This window comes from the organism of the source record quoted next, unplaced genomic scaffold (assembly GCF_019419815.1).
Source record: "Pyrus x bretschneideri cultivar Hongxiangsu unplaced genomic scaffold, Pyrus_bretschneideri_v1 Contig67, whole genome shotgun sequence".
In the NCBI taxonomy this organism is placed as follows: Eukaryota; Viridiplantae; Streptophyta; class Magnoliopsida; order Rosales; family Rosaceae; genus Pyrus; species Pyrus x bretschneideri.
The window spans coordinates 846,056-869,531 of NW_025999806.1; the positions used below are offsets into that span (position 1 = coordinate 846,056).

A 23,476-nucleotide genomic window follows, 5' to 3' on the forward strand; every position below is an offset into this window, starting at 1 on the left:
AGGTGACACGTATCCCGAGGACGAGCGTGCACATTCGAGGCAGGGGGGCTACGACCCTTCTACATACCAGTGAGTGGGCTTTTGTTTTCCGTATATACCTATATACATGTTATTTCCCAGAAATTAGTATAAATGCCTTGTTTTACGCCATTAATTTTATATGATTGATGATTATGCATAATTAGTGACCTATAAGTTGGTTTATATATTTATTCTTACGTCATTTACATATATGTTGGTGCTGTGGCGGCCTAGGTAAGTGCCAGGTAAGCGTTGTTTTTCATCCGCATTAAATAGTGAGTCGAGGTGCTTAGAGAGCTCATAACCTGCACCCCCGGTGTTAGTGCTCCCGCCCAGAGTAGGGCACAGTCCTTCACGTGTTGTTCACCTCCCGCACCACACGCTCAGCTTGAATCCAAGTAGGGTGCACAGTCCTGTCGTATAGACCACTATAAGTGGTTCCGACTCGTAGGTGACCCGCGATTATTCGCACAGCCTTCACGTGATTGTAGCACTAGAGCGTTTATATGTATTACACCCAGGCTTGTCGTACAGACCACTATAGGTGGTTCCGACTCGTGGGCAGGTTTAGTGATTGAGTTGTGATTTGAGCTCTAGATTCAGCCGTACAGGTCACTTAGGGGACTCCGGCTGCCAAATTATTATGCTATCGATGTGATATATATACCTGAGCACTTGCATGTTATTATGAGGCTTTGAGAATGACGGCATACAATTGAACATGATGGCATACCCTTGAGCATACTTGGAATATTTATACTTACGTATATATGTTTATTTTCTGGGAAGTGTACAGGTTTTACGGCGAGGGGTTATAATATGTTTTATGAAATGGTTTTCTAAGATATTTGTTTTGCCCACTCACGCTTTTGTTTTGCGCCCCTCCAGGTTCTAGTAGCTTAGCGGGTTGGTGGTTTTTCCCGGAGGACGTCCCGGCATTCTGACAGATACTCACCTACGTAGGGTCACCTTCGGGTGTACTTTGGTTATATTGTTTCTTTTGGACTGCTGTAAGCCTTAGACTCTGAATTCAGTGTCTTAATTACGCTAGCACATATTCTATCACTCTGTATTTGCTAGTTTTTAAATTATTCGCACTTTTATATTACTGTTTTAGCTTCCGCACTGTGCACATGGCTACGTCACTTCCACGTGACGGCCAGCATGCCCTGATCTCGGTCGGGGTGTGTCAGTTTGGTATCAGAGCCTAGGTTTGGCAGTCCTGTGTCTTTTGTGAGTATTCTAATGGTTTTGGTGCCTTCTGTCAAAATTATGCCGCCTCGTCGGGAACCACGCCGTTCAGATGAGTCTAGTTTCCCCGATATCACTCAGCTGGGGGAAGCTATTGCTACTGCTATCCAGGCAGCTATCCGCCCTCCCCAGAGGACTCCTCTGGAAACTATGTACAATCTGAAATTGGATAAATTCTACGGTCACGAGGGGCACGAGGCCGCGGAGCGTTGGTTGGAGCATATTGAGAAGACTTTCCGAGTGTTGAACAATCAGGGGAATCTCCCTGTGGAAAGATGGGTCGAGACGACTTCATGGTTTCTGGGTACGGAGTCTGCATCCTGGTGGGAGCAGGAGCTTCGTAGTTTGACTCCAGCCGAGAAGACGGACTGGAATGTTTTCATTAGGCTATTTAAGAGGAGATTCGTGCCCCCAGAGTATATTGATCGCAAGAAACAGGAATTCACTGAATTGAATCAGCGGAAGATGTCTGCGAACGAGTATTATCGGAAGTTTACCGACTTATCTCGCTACCACCCTGAGATTGCTAGTAACCCAGCGGAGATGCTTCGCCGTTTTCGCATCGGTACTAAGAAAAAGTGGCGTTCGATGTCGACCTCCACTCATTGTGATACCTACCAGGAGTTCTATGAGGTTTTGCTGAGAGTCGAGGACTCTGAGAATATGACGAGTGAGAGTGATGAGAATGAGAAGAGTGGTAATCAGAAGAAGGACGACAAAGGTAAAGGTCAGGCATCGCTCGGGCCTCGTCAGACTCAAAACTTTAAGAGAGGTGGTAACAGCTCTAGTTCTTCTAGTGGTGGGTTCAGTGCCACAGGTCAGGGACGAGGAGGTAGATTTACTGGTGGCTTTCGAGGCCAGAGACAGGGGGACGGTGGTCGAGGTAGGGCCCCACTTTGCCGAAGGTGTAATAATCGGCATACTGGCGAGTGTAGGCGGGGCAGTAGTGGTTGTTTCACTTGCGGGCAGATGGGTCATCGAGCCGCGCAATGTCCTCAGAGTCAGCAGCAGAGACCGCAGCAGACTTTCCTGCCACCACCTGCCCCTATCCAGCAGATCCAAGGTCCTAGTGGTTACGGACAGGCAGGTCGAGGTGGTGCCTACCACTACCAGGGTGATGCTGTTCCCTATGCTCCGGGACAGTATCAGTATCCTCAGGACCCCTACTCCCAGGGTGGTTACCCTCAGTATTCGGGCGGCTATATGCCGTATCCTCCAGCTTCATTCGGCGGTTCTCAATGGTATCAGGGAGGACAGATTCAGCCAGGACAGATTGCTACTAGCAGTGCAGGGTCTTCGAGACAGACCGGTCAGCCTAGTCAGGGGCGTAGTACGCAGGGTCGTGGTGCTCAGGCGAGCAGAGGTCGTGGCGGACGGCAGCAGGGCCAGGGGCGTATACACAACATTTCTCTGCAGGATGCCCAGAACAACCCGGATCTGATTATGGGTACGTTAAATATTCTTGGTTATTTTGCTAGAGTCTTAATTGATTGTGGAGCTACACATTCTGTGATTTCTCATACATTTGCTCAAGTGACACAACCTCGCCCCACACCTCTAGGGTATGATTTAGAGTTCGCTATGCCTAGAGGGGAAAGATGTATTGTAGATCGTGTGTACCCAGGGTGTCCAGTGATAGTTGAGGGTGTGATGATGCCAGCTGACCTTATCCCGTTAGATATTGTTGATTTCGATGTGATTTTGGGCGCAGATTGGTTGCACCCCAATCGTGCCAATATTGATTGTTACAGGAAGATAGTTACATTTCGTCGTCCTGGACTACCCGTGGTTACCCTTGTTGGTGAGCAGAGTGGGGTGAGACATGGTGTTATTTCGGCGTTACAAGCGAAAAAGTTGTTGACTAAGGGTTGTCAGGGGTATTTAGCCCATGTGGTGTTGGATGAGGCTCATCCTTGTAGTGTTGAGGACGTGAGGGTTGTCCGACACTTTCCAGATGTTTTCCCCGAGGATTTGCCTGGGTTACCACCAGATCGAGATTTGGAGTTCACTATCGAGTTGCTTCCAGGTACTAATCCTATTTCTTTGACTCCTTATCGTATGATACCTGCTGAATTAAGGGAATTGAAGGTGCAGCTGCAGGAATTAGTGGATAAGGGTTTTATTCAGCCTAGTACTTCGCCTTGGGGCGCTCCAGTATTGTTTGTGAGGAAGAAAGACGGAACTTTGAGGCTGTGTATCGATTACAGGCAATTGAACGGGTGAGGATTAAAAACCGTTATCCGTTGCCACGTATCGATGATTTATTCGATCAGCTTAGAGGTGCTTGTGTGTTCTCTAAGATTGACTTGAGGTCTGGGTACTATCAGCTGAAGATTAATAGGGATGACGTTCCTAAAACGGCGTTCAGGACTCGTTATGGTCATTACGAGTTTCTGGTTATGCCGTTTGGGTTGACGAATGCACCGGCAGCTTTTATGGATTTAATGAACCGGGTGTTCCAGCCTTACTTGGATAGGTTCGTGATTGTTTTTATCGATGATATTCTGGTGTATTCTAAGTCGAAAGCGGAGCATGTTCGACATCTTACCTTGGTGCTGAAAAGGTTGAGGGAACATCAATTATATGCTAAGTTTAGCAAGTGCCAGTTTTGGCTAAATCAAGTAGCGTTTCTGGGGCATGTTATTTCTGCTCAGGGTATTCTGGTTGACCCTCAGAAGATTGCGGCGGTGGAGAATTGGGAGCAACCGCGAACCGTCACCGAGGTGAGAAGTTTCCTTGGCTTGGCGAGGTATTATCGGAGATTTGTTAAAAATTTCTCGGTGATTGCCTTACCATTGATGAGACTAACGAGGAAAGATGTTAAATTCGAGTGGGATGATAGGTGTGAACAGAGTTTCCAGCAGTTGAAGCGTTGTCTCACTCAAGCACCTGTTTTGGCACTCCCGGACGATAGTGGTGATTTCGAGGTTTATAGCGATGCTTCCTTGAATGGTCTGGGATGTGTGTTGATGCAGCATGGTAGGGTGATTGCTTATGCTTCATGTCAGTTAAAACCCCATGAGTTGAATTACCCTACTCATGATTTGGAGTTGGCCGCTATCATTTTTGCGTTGAAATTGTGGAGACACTATCTTTATGGGGAGAAGTGTAGGATCTTTACTGATCATAAGAGTCTCCAATATCTTTTTACTCAGAAGGAACTTAATCTTCGTCAGCGGAGGTGGATGGAGTTGCTCAGCGATTACGACTGCACGATTGATTATCACCCTGGTCGTGCGAATGTAGTTGCTGATGCACTTAGTCGGAAGTCTCAGGGCCGCATTAATGCGTTGCATGCAAGCCGTATTCCTCTTTTGGCGGACTTGCGTGCTACAGGAGTGAGGTTAGAAGCAGAAGATCGAGATGTGGCTTTACTTGCTAATTTTCAAGTTAGGCCCATCTTAGTTGATCGGGTACTTGCAACCCAAGCAGCTGATGAGCAGACTCAAGAATTAATCCAAGCTCGAGAACAAGGTAGGAGGAGAGACCTCAGGGTACGTGAATCGGACGGCATGTTGATGCAAGAAGGAAGAATGTTCGTGCCGAATGTTGTGGATTTAAAGAAGGAAATTCTGGATGAAGCACATATCTCGGCTTACGCCATGCATCCAGGAGCTACTAAAATGTATCATACCATTCGACCATTTTATTATTAGCCGGGTATGAAGAGGGAGATAGCCGAGTATGTGAGTAGGTGTGCCATTTGTCAGCAGGTTAAGGCAGAAAGGAAGAAACCGTTTGGATTGTTGCAGCCGCTTCCCGTTCCCGAGTGGAAATGGGAAAATATCACCATGGATTTTGTGTACAAGCTTCCGCATACACATAACGGTTTTGACGGCATTTGGGTGATCGTTGATCGACTCACTAAATCCGCACATTTTATTCCAGTGAGAGAGAAGTATTCTTTGAGTCGATTGGCGGAGTTATTCATCTCGAAAGTAGTGAAGTACCATGGAGTTCCGGTGAGTATTGTCTCGGATCGTGATCCACGATTCACATCTAAGTTTTGGGTGGCTTTCCAGGAAGCTTTGGGTACGAGACTACTCTACAGTACGGCGTATCATCCATAGACAGACGGGCAGTCTGAGAGGACTATACAGACTTTGGAGGACATGTTGCGAACTTCGGTGTTGCAATTTGGCGATGCTTGGCACCAGCGGTTGGATTTGATGGAATTTGCCTATAATAATAGTTTTCATTCAAGCATTGGCATGGCGCCGTTTGAAGCATTGTATGGTAGAGCTTGTCGCACACCGTTGTGTTGGTCAGAAGTCGGAGAAAGAGTTTTAGTGGGTCCGGAGATTGTTGAGGAAACTACTCAGAACGTACAGGTAATCAAGGCTAATCTGAAAGTAGCACAGGATAGACAGAAAAGCTTAGCGGATCGGCATGCTACGGACAGAGTGTATGAGGTCGGAGATTGGGTATTTTTGAAGCTTTCACCGTGGAGAGGTGTAGTGAGATTCGGGAAGAAAGGCAAGTTAAGTCCACGGTATATCGGACCATACATGGTCACGGAGCGAGTTGGTGAGGTAGCTTATAGGTTGGAGTTACCTCCGGAGCTAGCCAGAGTGCATAACGTTTTCCACGTGTCTATGCTCCGACATTATGTTGCCGATCCATCTCATGTGACACCTCCTCAACCATTAGAAATTAATCCAGATTTGACGTATGATGAGGAACCGGTGACGATCATTGATTGGAAAGAGAAGGTTCTGAGGAACAAGACGGTGAAATTAGTGAAGGTTTTGTGGAGGAACCATTCAGTTGAGGAAGCGACGTGGGAGACAGAAGATCGGATGAGGGATCTGTATCCTAGGTTATTCTTTGGCTACTAGGGGTGTTTTTGGTTGTTTTGAATTTCGGGACGAAATTCTAATAAGGTGGGTAGGTTGTGACATCCCGTCCCGAAATTATCGGAAATGCACGTGTGAAATTACCATTTTACCCCTGGGTTGTTTTGGATGTTTTGTGAGGTGTGGACATGTGTTGGGCCACACACCCACACCATTCCACTTTCCCTCACTCTCTCTCTCTCTCCCTCTGACTTTCCTCTCTCTCTCTCCCCCGAGCCCTTATCCTTCTTCTTCCTCTTCCTCAAACAAACGTACGGACACACACACACCCACCCTAAAACGTCACAGATCGAGGGATCCAAGACTACCATTGAACTCGTGGAGCTGAGGGGAGTCCAGTGGTGCCATTTCCAGGTAAGGAAACCACCAGTTTCACGTCGATTCGAAGTAATCCGTTTTGAACACTATTCATGCAAACCTAATCTAGCATGTTTTTGGACATTCTAAGCTTGTAGAGGTGTTAGTGAGGTCCCAAGGAGCTTGGGAGTGCTTCGTTGGGTGAATTTGGACGTCGGGGAAGCTTGGTTCAAAGTTGGCCGAACTTGGATCGTTGTTGCAGGTGAGATTCTTTGATTTTTAGGCCTTAAAACTAGTCTAACGTGAATCTACTAGTCCTAAGCTTCATTTTGGTATAAAGAACGTGAAAAATGGTTGAAAAACGAGTGAGAAAACAAAGTTTGAAAATTTTGCAGTTTTCCGGCGACGGCGACGGCGCCGGCGGCGGTGGCTCGCCGGAGAAGACAGGGGAATATTCCGTTAGGATTTAACGGAATATCCCTAATGGACAGTAACGGCGTCAGTCAAGGTTAACGGAATATTCCGTCAGATTCCAGGGAATATTCCTGACGGCGTCACTTGACGCCGTCAGCGTGCAGGTCACGTGGCCGCGCGTGGGGGCGCGTGACGTGTCCAAAAATTATTTTAAAAATATGGTTGTGATCGTGAGGTTGTGTAGATCACGTTGGTATATTCATTTGTCCATTTTGAGCAATGTATGAGAAGTTATTTTGAACGGACGGTTATGTGCTTTAAAGTTAACGTTTTTATAGTTAATTCGCATATAGGTGACACGTATCCCGAGGACGAGCGTGCACATTCGAGGCAGGGGGGCTACGACCCTTCTACATACCAGTGAGTGGGCTTTTGTTTTCCGTATATACCTATATACATGTTATTTCCCAGAAATTAGTATAAATGCCTTGTTTTACGCCATTAATTTTATATGATTGATGATTATGCATAATTAGTGACCTATAAGTTGGTTTATATATTTATTCTTACGTCATTTACATATATGTTGGTGCTGTGGCGGCCTAGGTAAGTGCCAGGTAAGCGTTGTTTTTCATCCGCATTAAATAGTGAGTCGAGGTGCTTAGAGAGCTCATAACCTGCACCCCCGGTGTTAGTGCTCCCGCCCAGAGTAGGGCACAGTCCTTCACGTGTTGTTCACCTCCCGCACCACACGCTCAGCTTGAATCCAAGTAGGGTGCACAGTCCTGTCGTATAGACCACTATAAGTGGTTCCGACTCGTAGGTGACCCGCGATTATTCGCACAGCCTTCACGTGATTGTAGCACTAGAGCGTTTATATGTATTACATCCAGGCTTGTCGTACAGACCACTATAGGTGGTTCCGACTCGTGGGCAGGTTTAGTGATTGAGTTGTGATTTGAGCTCTAGATTCAGCCGTACAGGTCACTTAGGGGACTCCGGCTGCCAAATTATTATGCTATCGATGTGATATATATACCTGAGCACTTGCATGTTATTATGAGGCTTTGAGCATGACGGCATACAATTGAACATGATGGCATACCCTTGAGCATACTTGGAATATTTATACTTACGTATATATGTTTATTTTCTGGGAAGTGTACAGGTTTTACGGCGAGGGATTATAATATGTTTTATGAAATGGTTTTCTAAGAGATTTGTTTTGCCCACTCACGCTTTTGTTTTGCGCCCCTCCAGGTTCTAGTAGCTTAGCGGGTTGGTGGTTTTTCCCGGAGGACGTCCCGGCATTCTGACAGATACTCACCTACGTAGGGTCACCTTCGGGTGTACTTTGGTTATATTGTTTCTTTTGGACTGCTGTAAGCCTTAGACTCTGAATTCAGTGTCTTAATTACGCTAGCACATATTCTATCACTCTGTATTTGCTAGTTTTTAAATTATTCGCACTTTTATATTACTGTTTTAGCTTCCGCACTGTGCACATGGCTACGTCACTTCCACGTGACGGCCAGCATGCCCTGATCTCGGTCGGGGTGTGTCACTAACCCTTTTCCCACCCCTAATTATGACCAAGGTTTTAAAAAGCGTTAGGCGCTAGTCGGCTAGTCGTGTAGTGGGTTGGGACTTAGTGCTTAGGCAATTAGGCGGATTTAATTAAATTTTTTATATAACATATTAATACGGGTCTCCTTAGACTCTAAAAAATAAAAATATACTTGTATTGAGAATTTATGATAGTTAAAACTTAAAACTTAAGCCATATTGCCATCATTACTTAAAAATGCAGTAAAAAAATAAGAAAATTAAAATCAAATTTGAAAATTCACTAATTAAGTAGGTTATTCAGAACAATCTTTAACTTAATTATAAAAAAAATTAAAAACAATGGAACCGCCTAAACCCCACCTCACCCGCCTAGCCCCTACTCGATTTTTCTCAAAGTTTCAGCCTAAATTGCATTGATCCGCCACTGCCTACCACTTAGGCGCTGCCTAGGCCAATTTTTATAACACTGAATTATGACCACGCATGATACTTGTGATCACAGGCATGTTAAGAGAAATTTTATATCACAAATTTATGATCCCGTTGTTTTAAATACTGGACAAACTTTGAAAAGAAACAAATGGCGGTGAAAGAATTTGAGGAATGATGGGGTAAAATGTATACCTATGGTTTCAAGGGAACGAGTGTGTAACAAGATGGGTTGAAGCATTCTTGTGGGGGAAATTGTTTGTCGGTATGCAAAGTACGCAAAGATCGGAGGGAACAAACGCTTTTATGAATCGTTATCTCAAAAAGAAGCTTACGCTGTTTGAATCGTTATCTCAAATTCAAATAGCACAAACTTCTTTTTGAAATAACAATTCATAAAAGCGTTCAGTCCCTCCAATCGTGGCCAACTTTGCATCTCAACTTCTTTTGTTCGCTTATTGTATGTTTTTTCTAGTCACTTGTTCCCCCGAAAACCATACATATCCAGCATTTTACCCCATCATTTCTCAAACTCTTTCACCATCTTGTGGTTCTTTTCGAAGTTCGTCTACTCTTTAAAACAATCAAGATCATGAATGTGTGACATAATATTCTTCTCAAAATGCCATATATAGAGCATGTGATCACAAGCAAGGTTATAAAAGACATTAGGCGCTAGTAAATTTATTATACATTTTGTAAATAAGTGCATATTCATGCTTAAAAAAAAACATATAAGCATATTGGAATACATAAATTGCAAATAAAATTACATATAGATTATAAAGTATTAGAACATAATGAAAACATGGAGAACAAGTATATAATGAGTGTTCATCCAAGTATCCAATAAGTCTCTTACATTTTATTAACAAAACAAAATGCAAAATCAAAGTTATCGTTTTTGTGTATACGTGAGAGTCGAGACTTAGACAGATACCTAGACAGGTTTAGAAGGGCGCCTAGTGGGGCTAGGCGGATGCCTAAGCAAGTCTATACTTACTCTCTTAATTTTCAAACACCTAGGAATTAATTGGAGCGATAGCCAACCGCTTAGCATCTAGCTAAGGCTTACGTGGCGTTAGGCGGAGATTTTTATTCCCTGACACATACCTAAATCCCCGTGACATAGGTTGCATATGACCCATTGAAAGTAGGAATGTATTAAGAACCCACTCATGTCGTGAGTGTCTCGTTTATCAAAAGTGAAAAGCCGAATACTGTAGTTGTAAAATGGTGGTGTACACCTAATATCATGGAAAAGGATCCGTCAAGGATCTTTTTCCTAGGGATCCTAGAGATTCTGTTCTCATAACCATTCATCGTATCGTACGGTCAGAAATCAATTCAAAATTTAAATTTTTAAATTTAATATAAATAGTACCTAATAAAAAATTACCGCACGATATATAATGAACAGTCACGATCACATAATCCGTAGAATTCCCAAGAAAATGATCCGGCGATAATCCTTTTCCTAATATCATAATCATAGGCTTGAAATACCAATTTGTTCTACAACTGCTATCAAAGCCAATGACATCCTGCCGCATCTATAACCCAATCGGTTTAGGAGTCTCTCAAAAAACAAATTATCTAACCTTCTTTTTAATATACAGTGTAATAAAAAAAGAAATTTGGGTGAGATTCAAACTTACCTGTTAAAAAAGCAATGATGCTCTTTGAATCAATATCATCAACAATTTTTCCAGCTCTTTTTTTCTTTATCTAGAAGTTTTGCCCCAAATAGTTTTCTTCGGAAAGTTTTTTTGCTAAGGCCCACATCACCAACGTACTTCTTCTAACTTGATGTTTTCTGTTGATGCATAAAATCAGTGAAATTTTGGAATAACATAAAGTATCAGGTTTATGATCTTCTCTTAGTTGTTCCGATCATCTAGTGAGGATAATATATAAAATGTATGTAGTTCACCCTAAGTTTGATTACATCCACGAAGCAGAGTTCTCATTAACAGTGAAGGGTTATACAAATACATAAGTTTAAACATAATCATCATTAGTGGGTTCTAATGACTAGTTTAAGTACAATAATGACATTAGGGATTAATTGTAGGAGAATGGTCTTTTTTATAGTTTAGAAGAGTCTCCAGGTTTTGTCCGTGGTCAATGTGGGACTCTATGAACTTTATTATGACGTTAACATGTGTCGTACTGTGATTGGCCTTTTGGTTGGAAGGAAACTCTTGTGCTTTGGCAGGAGTGCCTCAGCATAAACCCCTAAATGGGTCCTTAAAGGTATAACGTTGATCTGTGCTTGGTAGTTTTAGGATTTGTCACGTATGGTACAAATATCTTCTATGATACTTGTACAACATTTTGTTTTAACCTGCATGATCTTAATTAGGTAGTGTGTCTTTAACTAAGATGCAATTTTACTTTCTGATATTCACGTTGGAATTTTGGATAGATTTTTCTATTTATGTAACTATTATGTGATGTTTAATAAAGCATCTTATTCAATAAATAAAAAAACCTTATACTTAGTTATAACATTATCAACAAAAACAGTAGTATACAACCTAACTCTAATTAGTAATATTGCAAGATACCATTCTCACCTTGACAGTCGTCAAAATCTTCAAACCATCATTGTAAGATTCAAGGTACGATACATCATCAATGTTGTCCTCTCCACCGTATCCTACATCGGAAAAGGATCCTTGCATGATCCTTTTCCTGGAATCTTAAGAATCCCGTGATCGTGACCGTTCATCATACATCATGCGGTCAGTTTTCGTTAGGTACTATTTATATTTAATTTTAAATTTTAAATTTTAAATTTTGAAATGATTTATGACCGCACAATGTACAATGAACGATCACGATCATAGGATCCCTAGAATCCCTAGAAAATGGATCCGGCAAAGATCCTTTTCCCTCTACGTCATCCACATTGAAGTACTTTTCATTATTAGCCATGTCGCAAAACGAAATTGGGGCCAATGACCTTCAAGTTGGCAAACCCTAAACAAAATGGAATGAAAAGATGCCAACTCAATTTTGGAAGAGTACGATGATCTGTGAGTAACGTTATTATAATAACCCCAAACGTAGAAATAACTAGGTAGTGTTTGGTATGCCTACGGGACGAAACATGATGGAATAGAACGGAATATAATGGGATGGAACAGATGTTCCGTGCTATCTTTGGTATGCGCAGCAGAACAGAATGTTTGTTTTGTTTCATGTTTGGTAAGCCCATGACGACATGGAACCAAGAGATTAAATGACTAACATACTCCAGTTTCATCTATTGTTTGGTACAATGTTTATGCAATGGGCACGAGACGTGATATTTTTTTTTAGTTGTTCATATTTGAACACATATATGCTTATTTATGATATCTTTTTTACACTAGCACTTACTGGATATTAATACTTATTTAAAAAAATATTCATCCTCACTTAAAAAAAAAAGAAATGAAATATCTAGAACTTAAACATGAAGTATCCCAAATTAAACATTTGTCCATCATTCCTCTTCCTCTTCCTCTTCGTCTTCCTAATAGATACAAATGGACTGGATGTAGCAATAGAAGGAGATAGGGCAGGTAAAGTCAGAGGCCTTGTAATCCTCATTTTCCAACCCCATGTTTTTTATTGCATCTGCTGCTGATTGAGCCATATTACCCACCATTGTACACAAGCGTGGATACATTGAAAATGAATTATTTGGTTTGCAAGATGCATTAGGATGTTTCTACAATAAGCACCCAAAGAATTAAGGTTAAGACTTTCAAAGCATCTAATTGAGAAAGAACAAAAACAAAATGTACTTCCAACCAAAGTTAGATGTTCATCATGTCATATGTAGAGGAAAATTTTTCTGTTAGATGCTTCACTTTGTTTTGTATATGCTTCGCCTCTATAGAAATTCTAGGAATCTTTTCCCGTATCTTGGATCTAGCCTTAAAACTATCAGTCTCACACCAAACACCATCAGCAACTATCCCATCGATGATGGTAAGCAGTACATCCTCCTCGTGATCATTCTAATAGCATGAGGTAGCCATATAATCTATCAAAGAAGCCATATATTACATAGGTAACAAAAGAAACAAACTGTTATAACAAGTCATATATCATTGAAAAATAAATTGTCATAAGAAATGAATTGTCTTCAAACAACTAAAAAAAAAAAAAAACAATTACACTACTACAAAACCATTTATTAGTGTCGCTATGATAACTGACAAGAAACGTATATTATTGTCGGATATTAAGCAAAATCCGACAGAAAATGGATGCAGTGGCGGATATAATAAGCGACAGAATTGCCAGCGTCAGGAAATGAATTTTTCTACAGAAAATACTCTAAAACCGACAGAACTTGTGTCAGATATAACCGACAGAGAATATATTAATAATGAATAAATAAGAGCATTTTCTGTCGGATAAAACCGACATAACTTGTGTCGGATATAACCAACAAAATATTTATTAATAATGAATAAGAGCATTTTCTGTCGGTTATATCCGATAGAAATATATTAATAATAAAAAAAATATAAACCACTTTGTTTGGCTTTTATGCTTCTAAATGAAGTGCATTTTGCATGCTTAAAAGGAAATGAAAGCCTTTTCATTTTTGGCCTAAACAAATAGAAACAGTTTTCCAAACTCAAAGCACTCGTGTTTTACTTGAAGTTGGTACCAAACATCCGCTTTTATTATTTCTGGGAGCAATAGAATAAAAAAATAACAACTTGATCACATTTCAAATGAGCATACAACCACACAGCCTTATCCCGACATGACCAACAGGGATATCAGGTTTCAACAGCATTTCAAAAGAGCATAAACAAATTAAATCTTTTGAATCAAACAAAACAGTAGACCAACATGACTGCGATGAAAAACAAACTGTAATAATTTTCTATAGACACTTCGAATGAGCTAAATCCCTTTTGATTTAATCAGAGGTTGCAAATTGGAATTTATTCAAAAACTTGGACTGAAGGCTATAGATCGCGTTCGTACCCAGTTGGAAAGCCCTTGCAAGAATATCAGCACGTATATCAGGATTTGATCCAAATACTGCATTTGCAATGGTAATGACACCCGGATTTTGGCTGCTAAGAACTACAAGGGCAACTGCATTACCATGTCCAACATTCTGCTGGAAATGCACAAGACCAACTGGGAACACAAAAACATCACCCTGCTGGAAATGCACAAGACCGACTGGTGATGATGAGGCGGTTTTCGGGGTTGGTTGGAGGTGACAAAACCAACTTTGAGGCTCCCTTCCAGGACTGTCAAATTTTCAGTAGCTCTAGGGTGTGTATGTGGAGGGTTAAGACCCCATGGGGCAAAATCAATACGCGCAGCGGAGATGCCAAGAGGAGAAAAGGGGGAAGGAAGAGGGAAGGGGGAAAGGAGAAGGCACCGGCGCAAAGAAGAGATGGAGGGTGTTATTTTGAAAAATTTTAATTACTGTCGGTTAAAACCGAAAGCAACATTTCTTAAAATAAAAACCGATAGAAAATTTTCATTATTGTTGATTATAACCGATAGAAACAAAATAACGGCAAAACTCCCCCCAAAATTCCCTTCCAAAATTTTAAATTCCCCCCCCAAAATTTTAAATTCCCCCCCTCCGCTCCAAAATTTTGTTACGATTTTAAAAAATAAAATAATAATTGTTTGGTTTAATAAATAAATAAATAATATGTATTTAAATAGAATACGTTTTTAAAAATTAAATAAATATTTGTTTGGTTTAATAGATAATAATCCATGTAAAATATGCGATAAATAATTTTAAATCTACCGTTTTGACGCGATATGCATTTTATGAAACTTTTTTCAATGATTCAATCGTCAAACTTATTTGTACACACTCTGAGATTGCATATGTAAAAAAAAAAAAAAAACATTCAGAGACTACGTAATGAAACAAAAGTTTTCGACGAATATAAACAAAAAATCACAATTTAACGGTTATTTTAGCTCCGGTTTTGATAATTTTTTTACAGCTACACTCCTCGACCCTACAAGAATGCAATGGACAAATTCAATCTTCAATTTAAAATATTTACATTAGTGGATACCACAAAATCTTATTTCATACTTAATGGAAGTATAATATTAACACTAAGTGTTTGTTTAATCTACCGTTTTGACGCGATATGCATTCTACGAAACTTTTTTCAACCATCCAACTGTCAAACTTATTTGTACACAATTTGAGATTGCATATGTAAAACATCGTAAAAAACAAACATTCAGAGATTATTTAATGAAACAAAAGTTTTCGACGGTTATAAATGAAAATTCACAATTTAACGGTTATTTTAGCTCTGATTTTAATGATTTTTTATAGCTACACTCCTCAACCCTATAAGAATGCAATGAATAAATTTGATCTTCAATTTAAAATATTTACACTAAGATTTTATACTTAATGGAAGTAATCTACCGTTTTAACGCAATACACATTCTACGAAACTTTTTTCAATGATCTAACCATCAAATTTGTTTGTACACACTCCGAAACCACATACGTAAAAAATCACAAAAAACAAATGTTTAGAGATTAGGTAACAAAACAAAAGTTTTCGACAATTATAAACGAAAAATCACAATTTAACGGTTATTTTAGCTCCGATTTTGATGATTTTTTACAACTACACTCCTCGACCCTATAAGAGTACATTAAACGAATTTGATCTTCGATTTAAAATATTTACACTAGTGGATATCACAAAATTTTATTTTATACTTGATGGGGAAGTATAACATTAACTCTAAGTGTTGGTTTAATCTACCGTTTTAATATGATACGCATTCTACGAAACGTTTTTCAACGATTCAACTATCAAACTTGTTTGTACGCACTCCAAGATCACATACATAAAAAATCGTAGAAAACAAACATTCATAGATTAGGTAATGGAACAAAAGTTTTCGATGGTTATAAATGAAAAGTTACAATTTAACGATTATTTTAGCTCCGATTTTGATGATTTTTTGCAGTACACTCCTCGATCCTATAAGAATGCAATGAATGAATTCGATCTTCAATTTAAAATATTTACACTAGTGGACAAATCTTATTTTATACTTAATGGAAGTATAACATTAATTCTTAAGTGTTTGTTAAATCTATCAATTTGATAAGATATGCATTCTACGAAACTAGTTTCAACGATCTAACTATCAAATATGTTTGTATATACTCCGAGATAGCATGTAAAAAATTGTTCAAAAAAAAAAAGGGAAAAAACATTCAGAAATTATTCTAGCGGGCGTCCAAAATTTTGCTTTGTTCGTGTCGGGTATATTCGACAGAGCCATGAGTGAAAAAAAAAATATTTAAAACATGTGTTTATTTATTTATTTTTAATCATTATAACATTTTAAAATAATAAAATCAGACATGATAGAGTACACTAGATGTTCATGTGTGTTTATGTGCCAGACAATGTGCTTTGTGACGTATTGAAAACAATTGTTTGAATTTCTTTGTATCTTGTTGCTTGCCTGTGAAGGAGCATAATCCTTATTACAAAAATGATAGAGCTTCAGATTGTAGTATGTTATTATTCTCTCAAAAAATTTATAGCTCGTAGGAATTGAGTTCATTAGACTTTAGGGTCATGAGTGAAAAGAAAAATATTCAAAATATGTGTTTATTTATTTATTTTTAATCAATATAACATTGTAAAATAATAAAATATTCATTTTTTTCGGTTATAACCGTCAGAATACTAAAATAATTACCGCCAAAAAGTAAAATAATAAAATAGTTAATTTCTGTTGGTTATAACCGCCATCATTAACTTAAAAACCGCCAGAATCTGTCAAAAATATTTAAAAAAAAAAGATTCAAAAATACTGTCGATTATAACCGACATGATTTTTTTGATATCCGCCACTAAATATCTGCCAAGAATTGATGTCGGATATAACCGATGGAATTTTTCTAATATCCGTTCTAATTAAATGATGTGTCGGATATAATTTATCCTACATGATTTTTCTAATGTCTGTCACCATCATCCACCACCTAAAGCTAACATTGTAGTAGTGTTACAACAATCATCTTAACAGTCTTCAAACAATAAAAAAACAATTACAACAATCATCTTTTTTTCTTTTTTTTAAGCTTCGGCATTTGATTCATTTAAAGAGAGAATCCACAACAAATTCATAACCAATTACAAAAAGTAGGGGCAAGTTTTAACAGAGCCAACCAACATCAACAATTACATTTGTCAGAAAACAAAATATCACATACAATCATTCAACAAACTGTCATCAAACAATAAAAAACAATTACAACAACTACCATCTCAAACAATTTTCAAGCCCTTACCCCTCTACACTCATCATATGTTTCTCTTGCAAGATCATGCCTCCATTGAGTCTATATTTGGCTTGACTTAACGGTTTCAATGTGGGCTAATACTTCTGGTAAATCTTCTTCTATTGGCAATTCGTCAAATGCAAGCCTTGCATTCTCCTTAGGGTCAACTGTCATTTACTTTCTAATAAATTATGAAGTAAACTACATGTTGTGATCATTTGTCCTTGAATCCTGATTGGATAGTAGGAAGGATGCCGCAAGATAGCCCAACGTCTTTTGAGAATGCCAAAACATCTCTCAATGACATTCCTAGCATGTGAGTGTTTCATATTAAGATATTCTTCATGATTCCTAGGTGCATGTGAATTGTCTCCCCACTCTTGCAAATGATATTTAGTACCTCTATACAGTGGTAGAAGACCTTCACCATTTATATATACGGAATTAACCAAATTGTATGTACCTACATTAGTTAATAATAATTTTTAGTTGTTGGCCAAGAAAAGTAAGGAGGAATAGCAAGTACTTGTCTATCTTACTAGTGGGAACCTTAAGGCCATTAACTCTAGCAATAGCATCACCAAGAACTCTTGAATCAATAGCTAATCCCTTCCAACTGGATAACACATATATGAATTTGAGATCATGTGTGCATACGCCTAACACATTAGTTGCTATGACCTTTCCTTGTTCGATATCTTGGTCTATCGACCTCAAGCACAATGACCCCTATATATGTTCCATCTAACACTCCTAACAACCCTAGACAAAAGAAAAAGTTATATTAATTATATTAATTAGCAACGATAAATAATTATGTTATTAATGATTTTACCATGTTGCTTACCTTCTAGCATCTCCATCTCGATTTCGTGCAATCATCTGGGATTGGGTTGGTTTGGCAAGCAACATGTTTTGCAAATTGAGCAACCCATGCAATACTCTGTGGACATACTGACTAATAGTTTCACCAGACCTAATAAATCACACTTGAATTGTCCTATTTTTTTGTGGTTGGCTAATATGTTAACAAAAGTAGCTATTTGCTCCTTTATTGTAACATGACAATCATCTACCAATCCACCACGAATTTTTAATAAATCACATAAAACTACAAATGCATTCCCATCCATTCGCAGCTCCCACAAATAGTATCACTCAATTGTGTGATACGATCTATCTCTTCTCTCCTAACATAAAGTCTAACAAATGTCCTCTGCTTTAAACTAGCTCTTTCCCTTTGTCTCCTTTGTCGTTGTCTATATCTCAATAATCGTACGTTCATTATACACTTATGCCAATATAGTTCAAACGCTCATAAGAAAAAAGAAATGAGTCTTGTATTCATTCATGTCTTCACATGCAGTAAAACAACACATGAATGAGAGGGGTTGTAAAATGTATAAATGTGTGACTAAATTTGTTGCAACTAGGACGAAATTTAAAACCCTCATCAAAATAATGTAACAACACCATGTGAAAATAATGCAATCTGTATGCAGGAGAAAATAAATATATTCAACTTGATGCAATATGTATGTAGCAGTAAACAACATATCCTTTGATAACTTGAAGGGGTGCTTGCAATTTTCAAATTGTTTTACCCATTATTTCCCCATCACCATTCCTAAAAAAACTCAATCCCAACACAATCAAATGCAGGGTTTAATCATTTTTCATAAAAAACGAAAAAGTAAAAACAAACAAGAAAAGCAAAATCAAAGATTTACAGAGAGAAAAATTGAACCTGGAGATGTAGAGATGCAGTCTCAATCCGTCGGGGAAAAGAGAAGAGAGGCTGTGGGGGAGGAGAGGCTACGAGAGAGGAAAAGGTTGCGGGAGAGGAAGGCTGCAGGAGAAAAAAAATGATAGAATTAGGATTTGATTTGTTTTATGATTTAGATAGTGAAAATATAGAAAAAGACAATGGACATTTTTGTCTAAAAAATTTATACTTTTGTGTTCATGGGATTGAACGAGTTCGTTCCAGGGAGGGTGGAAAGGGTGGAAAAAAAAAAATTTAACCAAATTGTTCCACGGGATAGTGCTACCTCAGGGAATTTGGTGCACTAAACGTGGGGCGGGCACATCTGTCCCACTACATTCCATCACATCCTACGTACCAAACGGTACCTAAAGAATCCCACAAATTTAATACTTGACACCACTATTCTCCAAAATGCTTGTAGGACAAGCGATATATCTTCTGAGAACTCACACAAGATTATTTTAGGAATTGGATTAGAGTTAATTCGATTCCCTAACTTTAGGACAAAAACAACCAAAATACCCTTAGACGTATTTTGAACTATTTGCTATTACACCTTAAATACTTAATGCTAATCTATCAAATGTTTGCCTATGATGTTAGTTATAGAATTAAAATAGGAATATTTTGAAAGGAAAGGTGCAATCAAATAGTTTAATTGGTCATACAAATGCATATGGGTTCGTCAAAGATTTCAATTTGTTGTTCATTGCAAAGTTTCTTTAAAATGTTAGCTATTTGTATTGCAAGTTTATGACAAATTATTGAGATAAACAGGCTAAAACGACTCTTAATTCTAGCAAAGAATCATAACAAAAACTTTACAAAAATATCAAAGTTCATTTTGGAGTTTTGAGTCATCAGCAACTATTCACATGGTTGGGATGAGCTTCATTTAAAACCTCAACCATTTTAGCCCCCACCCTAGCAAGCTTAAGGTCATTACTTTTGAAGACTTTTGTGCACACTCTTTGCTAAAGCTCTACAAAAAGTACTTGCTGTAACATCCCACATCATCCAGGTGAGTGGATCATGTAAACCTTAAATGTATATTCCTATCTCTACCTAGCACGACGCCTTTTGGGAGCTCACTGGCTTCGGGTTCCATTGGAACTTCAAAGTTAAGCGAGTTCACGCGAGAGGAATCCCAGGATAGGTGACCCACTGGGAAGTTCTTGTGTGAGTTCCCAGAAACAAAACCGTGAGGGCGTCGTAGGAGTCCAAAGCGGACAATATCGTGTTACGGTGGAGTTGAGCCTAGGATGTGGTGAGGGCCCGGCCGGGATGTGACAATTTGGTATCAAAGCCAATCCTTGGCTAGAAGTATGCCGACGAGGATGTCGGGCCCCTAAGGGGGTGGATTGTAACATCCCACATCGCCCAAGGGAGTGGATCCTGTAAGCCTTGTATGTATATTCTCATCTCTACCTAGCACGAGGTTTTTTGGGAGCTCACTAACTTCAGGTTCCATTGGAACTCCGAAGTTAAGTGAGTTCGCGCAAGAGGAATCCCAGGATGGGTGACCCATTGGGAAGTTCTCATGTGAGTTCCCAGAAACAAAACCATGTGGGCGTGGTAGGGGCCCAAAGCGGATAATATCATGCTACGGTGGAGTTGAGCCTGGGATGTGATGGGGGCTTAGGCCGGGATGTGACACTTGCAATGAATGTTAATCACTCTAAAATTTTCCTATAAAAAACTCACAGATAAGATACCAATTCACACACACAAAGCTACTCTACAAATTTACTATCAACTCGCACACAAGCTTTGCGTGTGCAGTGAAATTTATCTTTGATTTTTTTTATTGTTTAGGCATAATTGGAACATCCAAAAGTACAATATATGATCTGGTAGTTCTGTATATGATGTTCAATCTAACCACGAAAAATAATGACAGGATACATTCCCATTCAGTCTAGATACTTTAAGATGAACATATTGCATATCCTTATTCTTGATTTACAACCTTTTCTTTCGATATCTTTTGATGTCTAATGGTTCAAACATCAACGCATGCGAAAATGAAATAAAGCTCAAACTCACGAGTTAGACCATACCTTCTGAATTTTACAATAATATTAAAATATAGTTTGACAACAATAACATTACTAACTTCATGATTGTGGTACATCTGTCAAAGATGGTGTAATCTTCAGCACTACTTAAGTGTAACAACTCGTCCCGATATTTATTTACGGATTTTTGGAACAAGGGTATTTTGGTAATTTCATCTTGTGGGCTAGATATTTTTGAGATGGGATTACTTTTGTTCTTAATGTGTGTGCCCGATGGGACCCACTTGTTTTGGATTGTCTCCCCAGCCTAACCTCTCCTCTTTTCTGTCTGTCTCATTTATGTCCATCTCCCTCTCAGACCTTACTCTGTCCATCTCTCTCCCTCGCCGCATCCCTTTCCCCGAGCGCCACACTCACACACACATACACCTATTCTTTCCGACGACAACACCACCACCATCATCTTCACTCCTTGCTCTCTTTCTCTATCCTCTTCTTTGTGGAGCACAGAGATACCCATTAATGGAACTTAGCACACCCACCTCCTCAGTGAGGTTCTATGTTTCCTGGCCACTTCTCTGCCACGGCTGGACCTTAAAATGGTATGTTTCTTTTCCTCTCCCTCGTAGCTTCATTTCCATGGTTTAATCGTCAAGTTTAATGTAAAATCGAGGTCGATCGGAGCTTGGGAAGCTCTGGCTTCCTCTTCCCTCGTGAATTCGACCTAAAAATCAAATCAATCAAACCCATGGAACCCGGTCCAAGCCTTTGGGCCATGTAATCCTGGCCCAAACCCAAATGGCCCTAGCCTAGGAACTAAGCCCAACCTAGTCAGATCCTAAACCCCTGGCCAGCACGTAGTCCGCGCGTGGGACTGTGCATGGGCATGCATGGGTGTCTGCCTTGGGCGGCGTGTGGAGTACATGTTCCTCCACCAGAGGTACTGTGCTCCACCGCCATCCACGGCGGCACCGACGACTTTTCCTATGAACTTTCTGGCGACCCAAAATGGCGTGCAGCGGCGCGTGGGGGTACCTAAGGTCCCCTTTATGTTTTTTGACGTCCTAAATCCGTTTATGTCATCTGTTTCCCGAAATTCAACCGTTTTAGTGTAGTGTTATTAATTGGTACCTTTATGTGCTTGGGTGCAATTGTGTATGGCGTTTCCGTCCTCTCTTGTTTGCATGGCTCTTCGACGGCGAAGTATTGTGAGTGCACTCCTTCTAAAATGCATGATTTTACTATTAGAAATGCATACATGAAAAGCATGATTTATTGGTTACATTTTATGAAACGTTTATGAGTAAATTGGATTTACACTTTATGTTATATTATGCTTTATTGTCTTTACATTCTTTGTGGTATATATGATTGATGACTATATACATACTTATGAACGTGGTTTTACAATATGTCATTTTAGCTACTGAACTCCGATTAAAATAGATATATATATATATATATTAGAAATATTATGTTAATGTTTTTATGTACTTACTTAGTGGTTATTCATACGATCTGCCTACGGGCGAATGTCCTACCTACGGGCGAATGATCTACCTTCGGACGAATGATACTGTCTATGTGCGAATGATACTTGTATATTGGTTTCGATCGGGTGCTGTAGGAGCCTACGGGCGATTGATATTTATATTAGCTTCAGCCAAGCGTTTGGTTGGTGCCTACGAGCAGAAGATATTTATATTGGCTACGGTCGGACGTTTGATTAGTGCCTACGAGCGGAAAATATTTATATTGGCTTCAGCCAGGCGTTGGTCGGTGGCTTCGGCCAAGAAATGTAGTGCCTTCGGGCAATTGAAGATATATGGTTATATATATATATGCCTTGTGCTACCACTACTAAGCAACCTATGTACGATATATGTTTTATGAAAGGTTTTATGGTGTACTAGGGTTTTCGGAAAAACCTATTACTTATTATGCTATACAAGTTTTCTAAACCTAGGGGTTAGTACGTTAAAGATTAATTGTTTTAGTATTACTTATATATCAACTTGGTCCACTCATGTTTTGTTTTGTGCCCCCTCAGGACTTAGATTTGAGGCGTACAATCCTGGCGTCAAGGCACTCCCGCATGGGCATATTCGAGTCCTCTCGGTGTAGGACCCATCTCCTTATTCATTCAATTTTATATTATTCCTTTTTAGTGTCTCGATTTAGTTGTATACTCTGAACACGGTCCACAAATGCATATTCATTATAATTAAATTTACAAGTTTTATTTATGTCGGTTAATTGTTCTTAGTTCTCAAGAATCCTAATATGGCTTCGTCACCGTCGGGTGTCGTCTAGCACGTGCCTACCCTGATGTTTGGTGAATATCAGGATCAAGCGTGTCATAAAGAAACCAAACCTTGCAAGAAAGAGTGGAAACAAATCTAAGTGCAACAAACGAAGCAAAAAAATTAACACATACAACATTTAACCACATTTAGAAAAGATTCAATGTAAAGGGGTGAAGTGCAACAATCCTCTGCTGCAATAGGGCTGCAACATGTTA

General features: G+C 39.3%; 1 protein-coding gene across 1 annotated transcript; it reads right to left on the minus strand.

Moving 5' to 3' along the window:
- Positions 1-13,770: 13,770 nt before the first annotated feature.
- Positions 13,771-18,081, minus strand: LOC103929000 (putative germin-like protein 2-3). The gene is given in 4 exon segments (XM_048573380.1): positions 13,771-14,067; positions 14,070-14,205; positions 17,720-17,785; positions 18,017-18,081. Coding segments are annotated over 4 exon segments (564 nt in total).
- Positions 18,082-23,476: the final 5,395 nt, after the last annotated feature.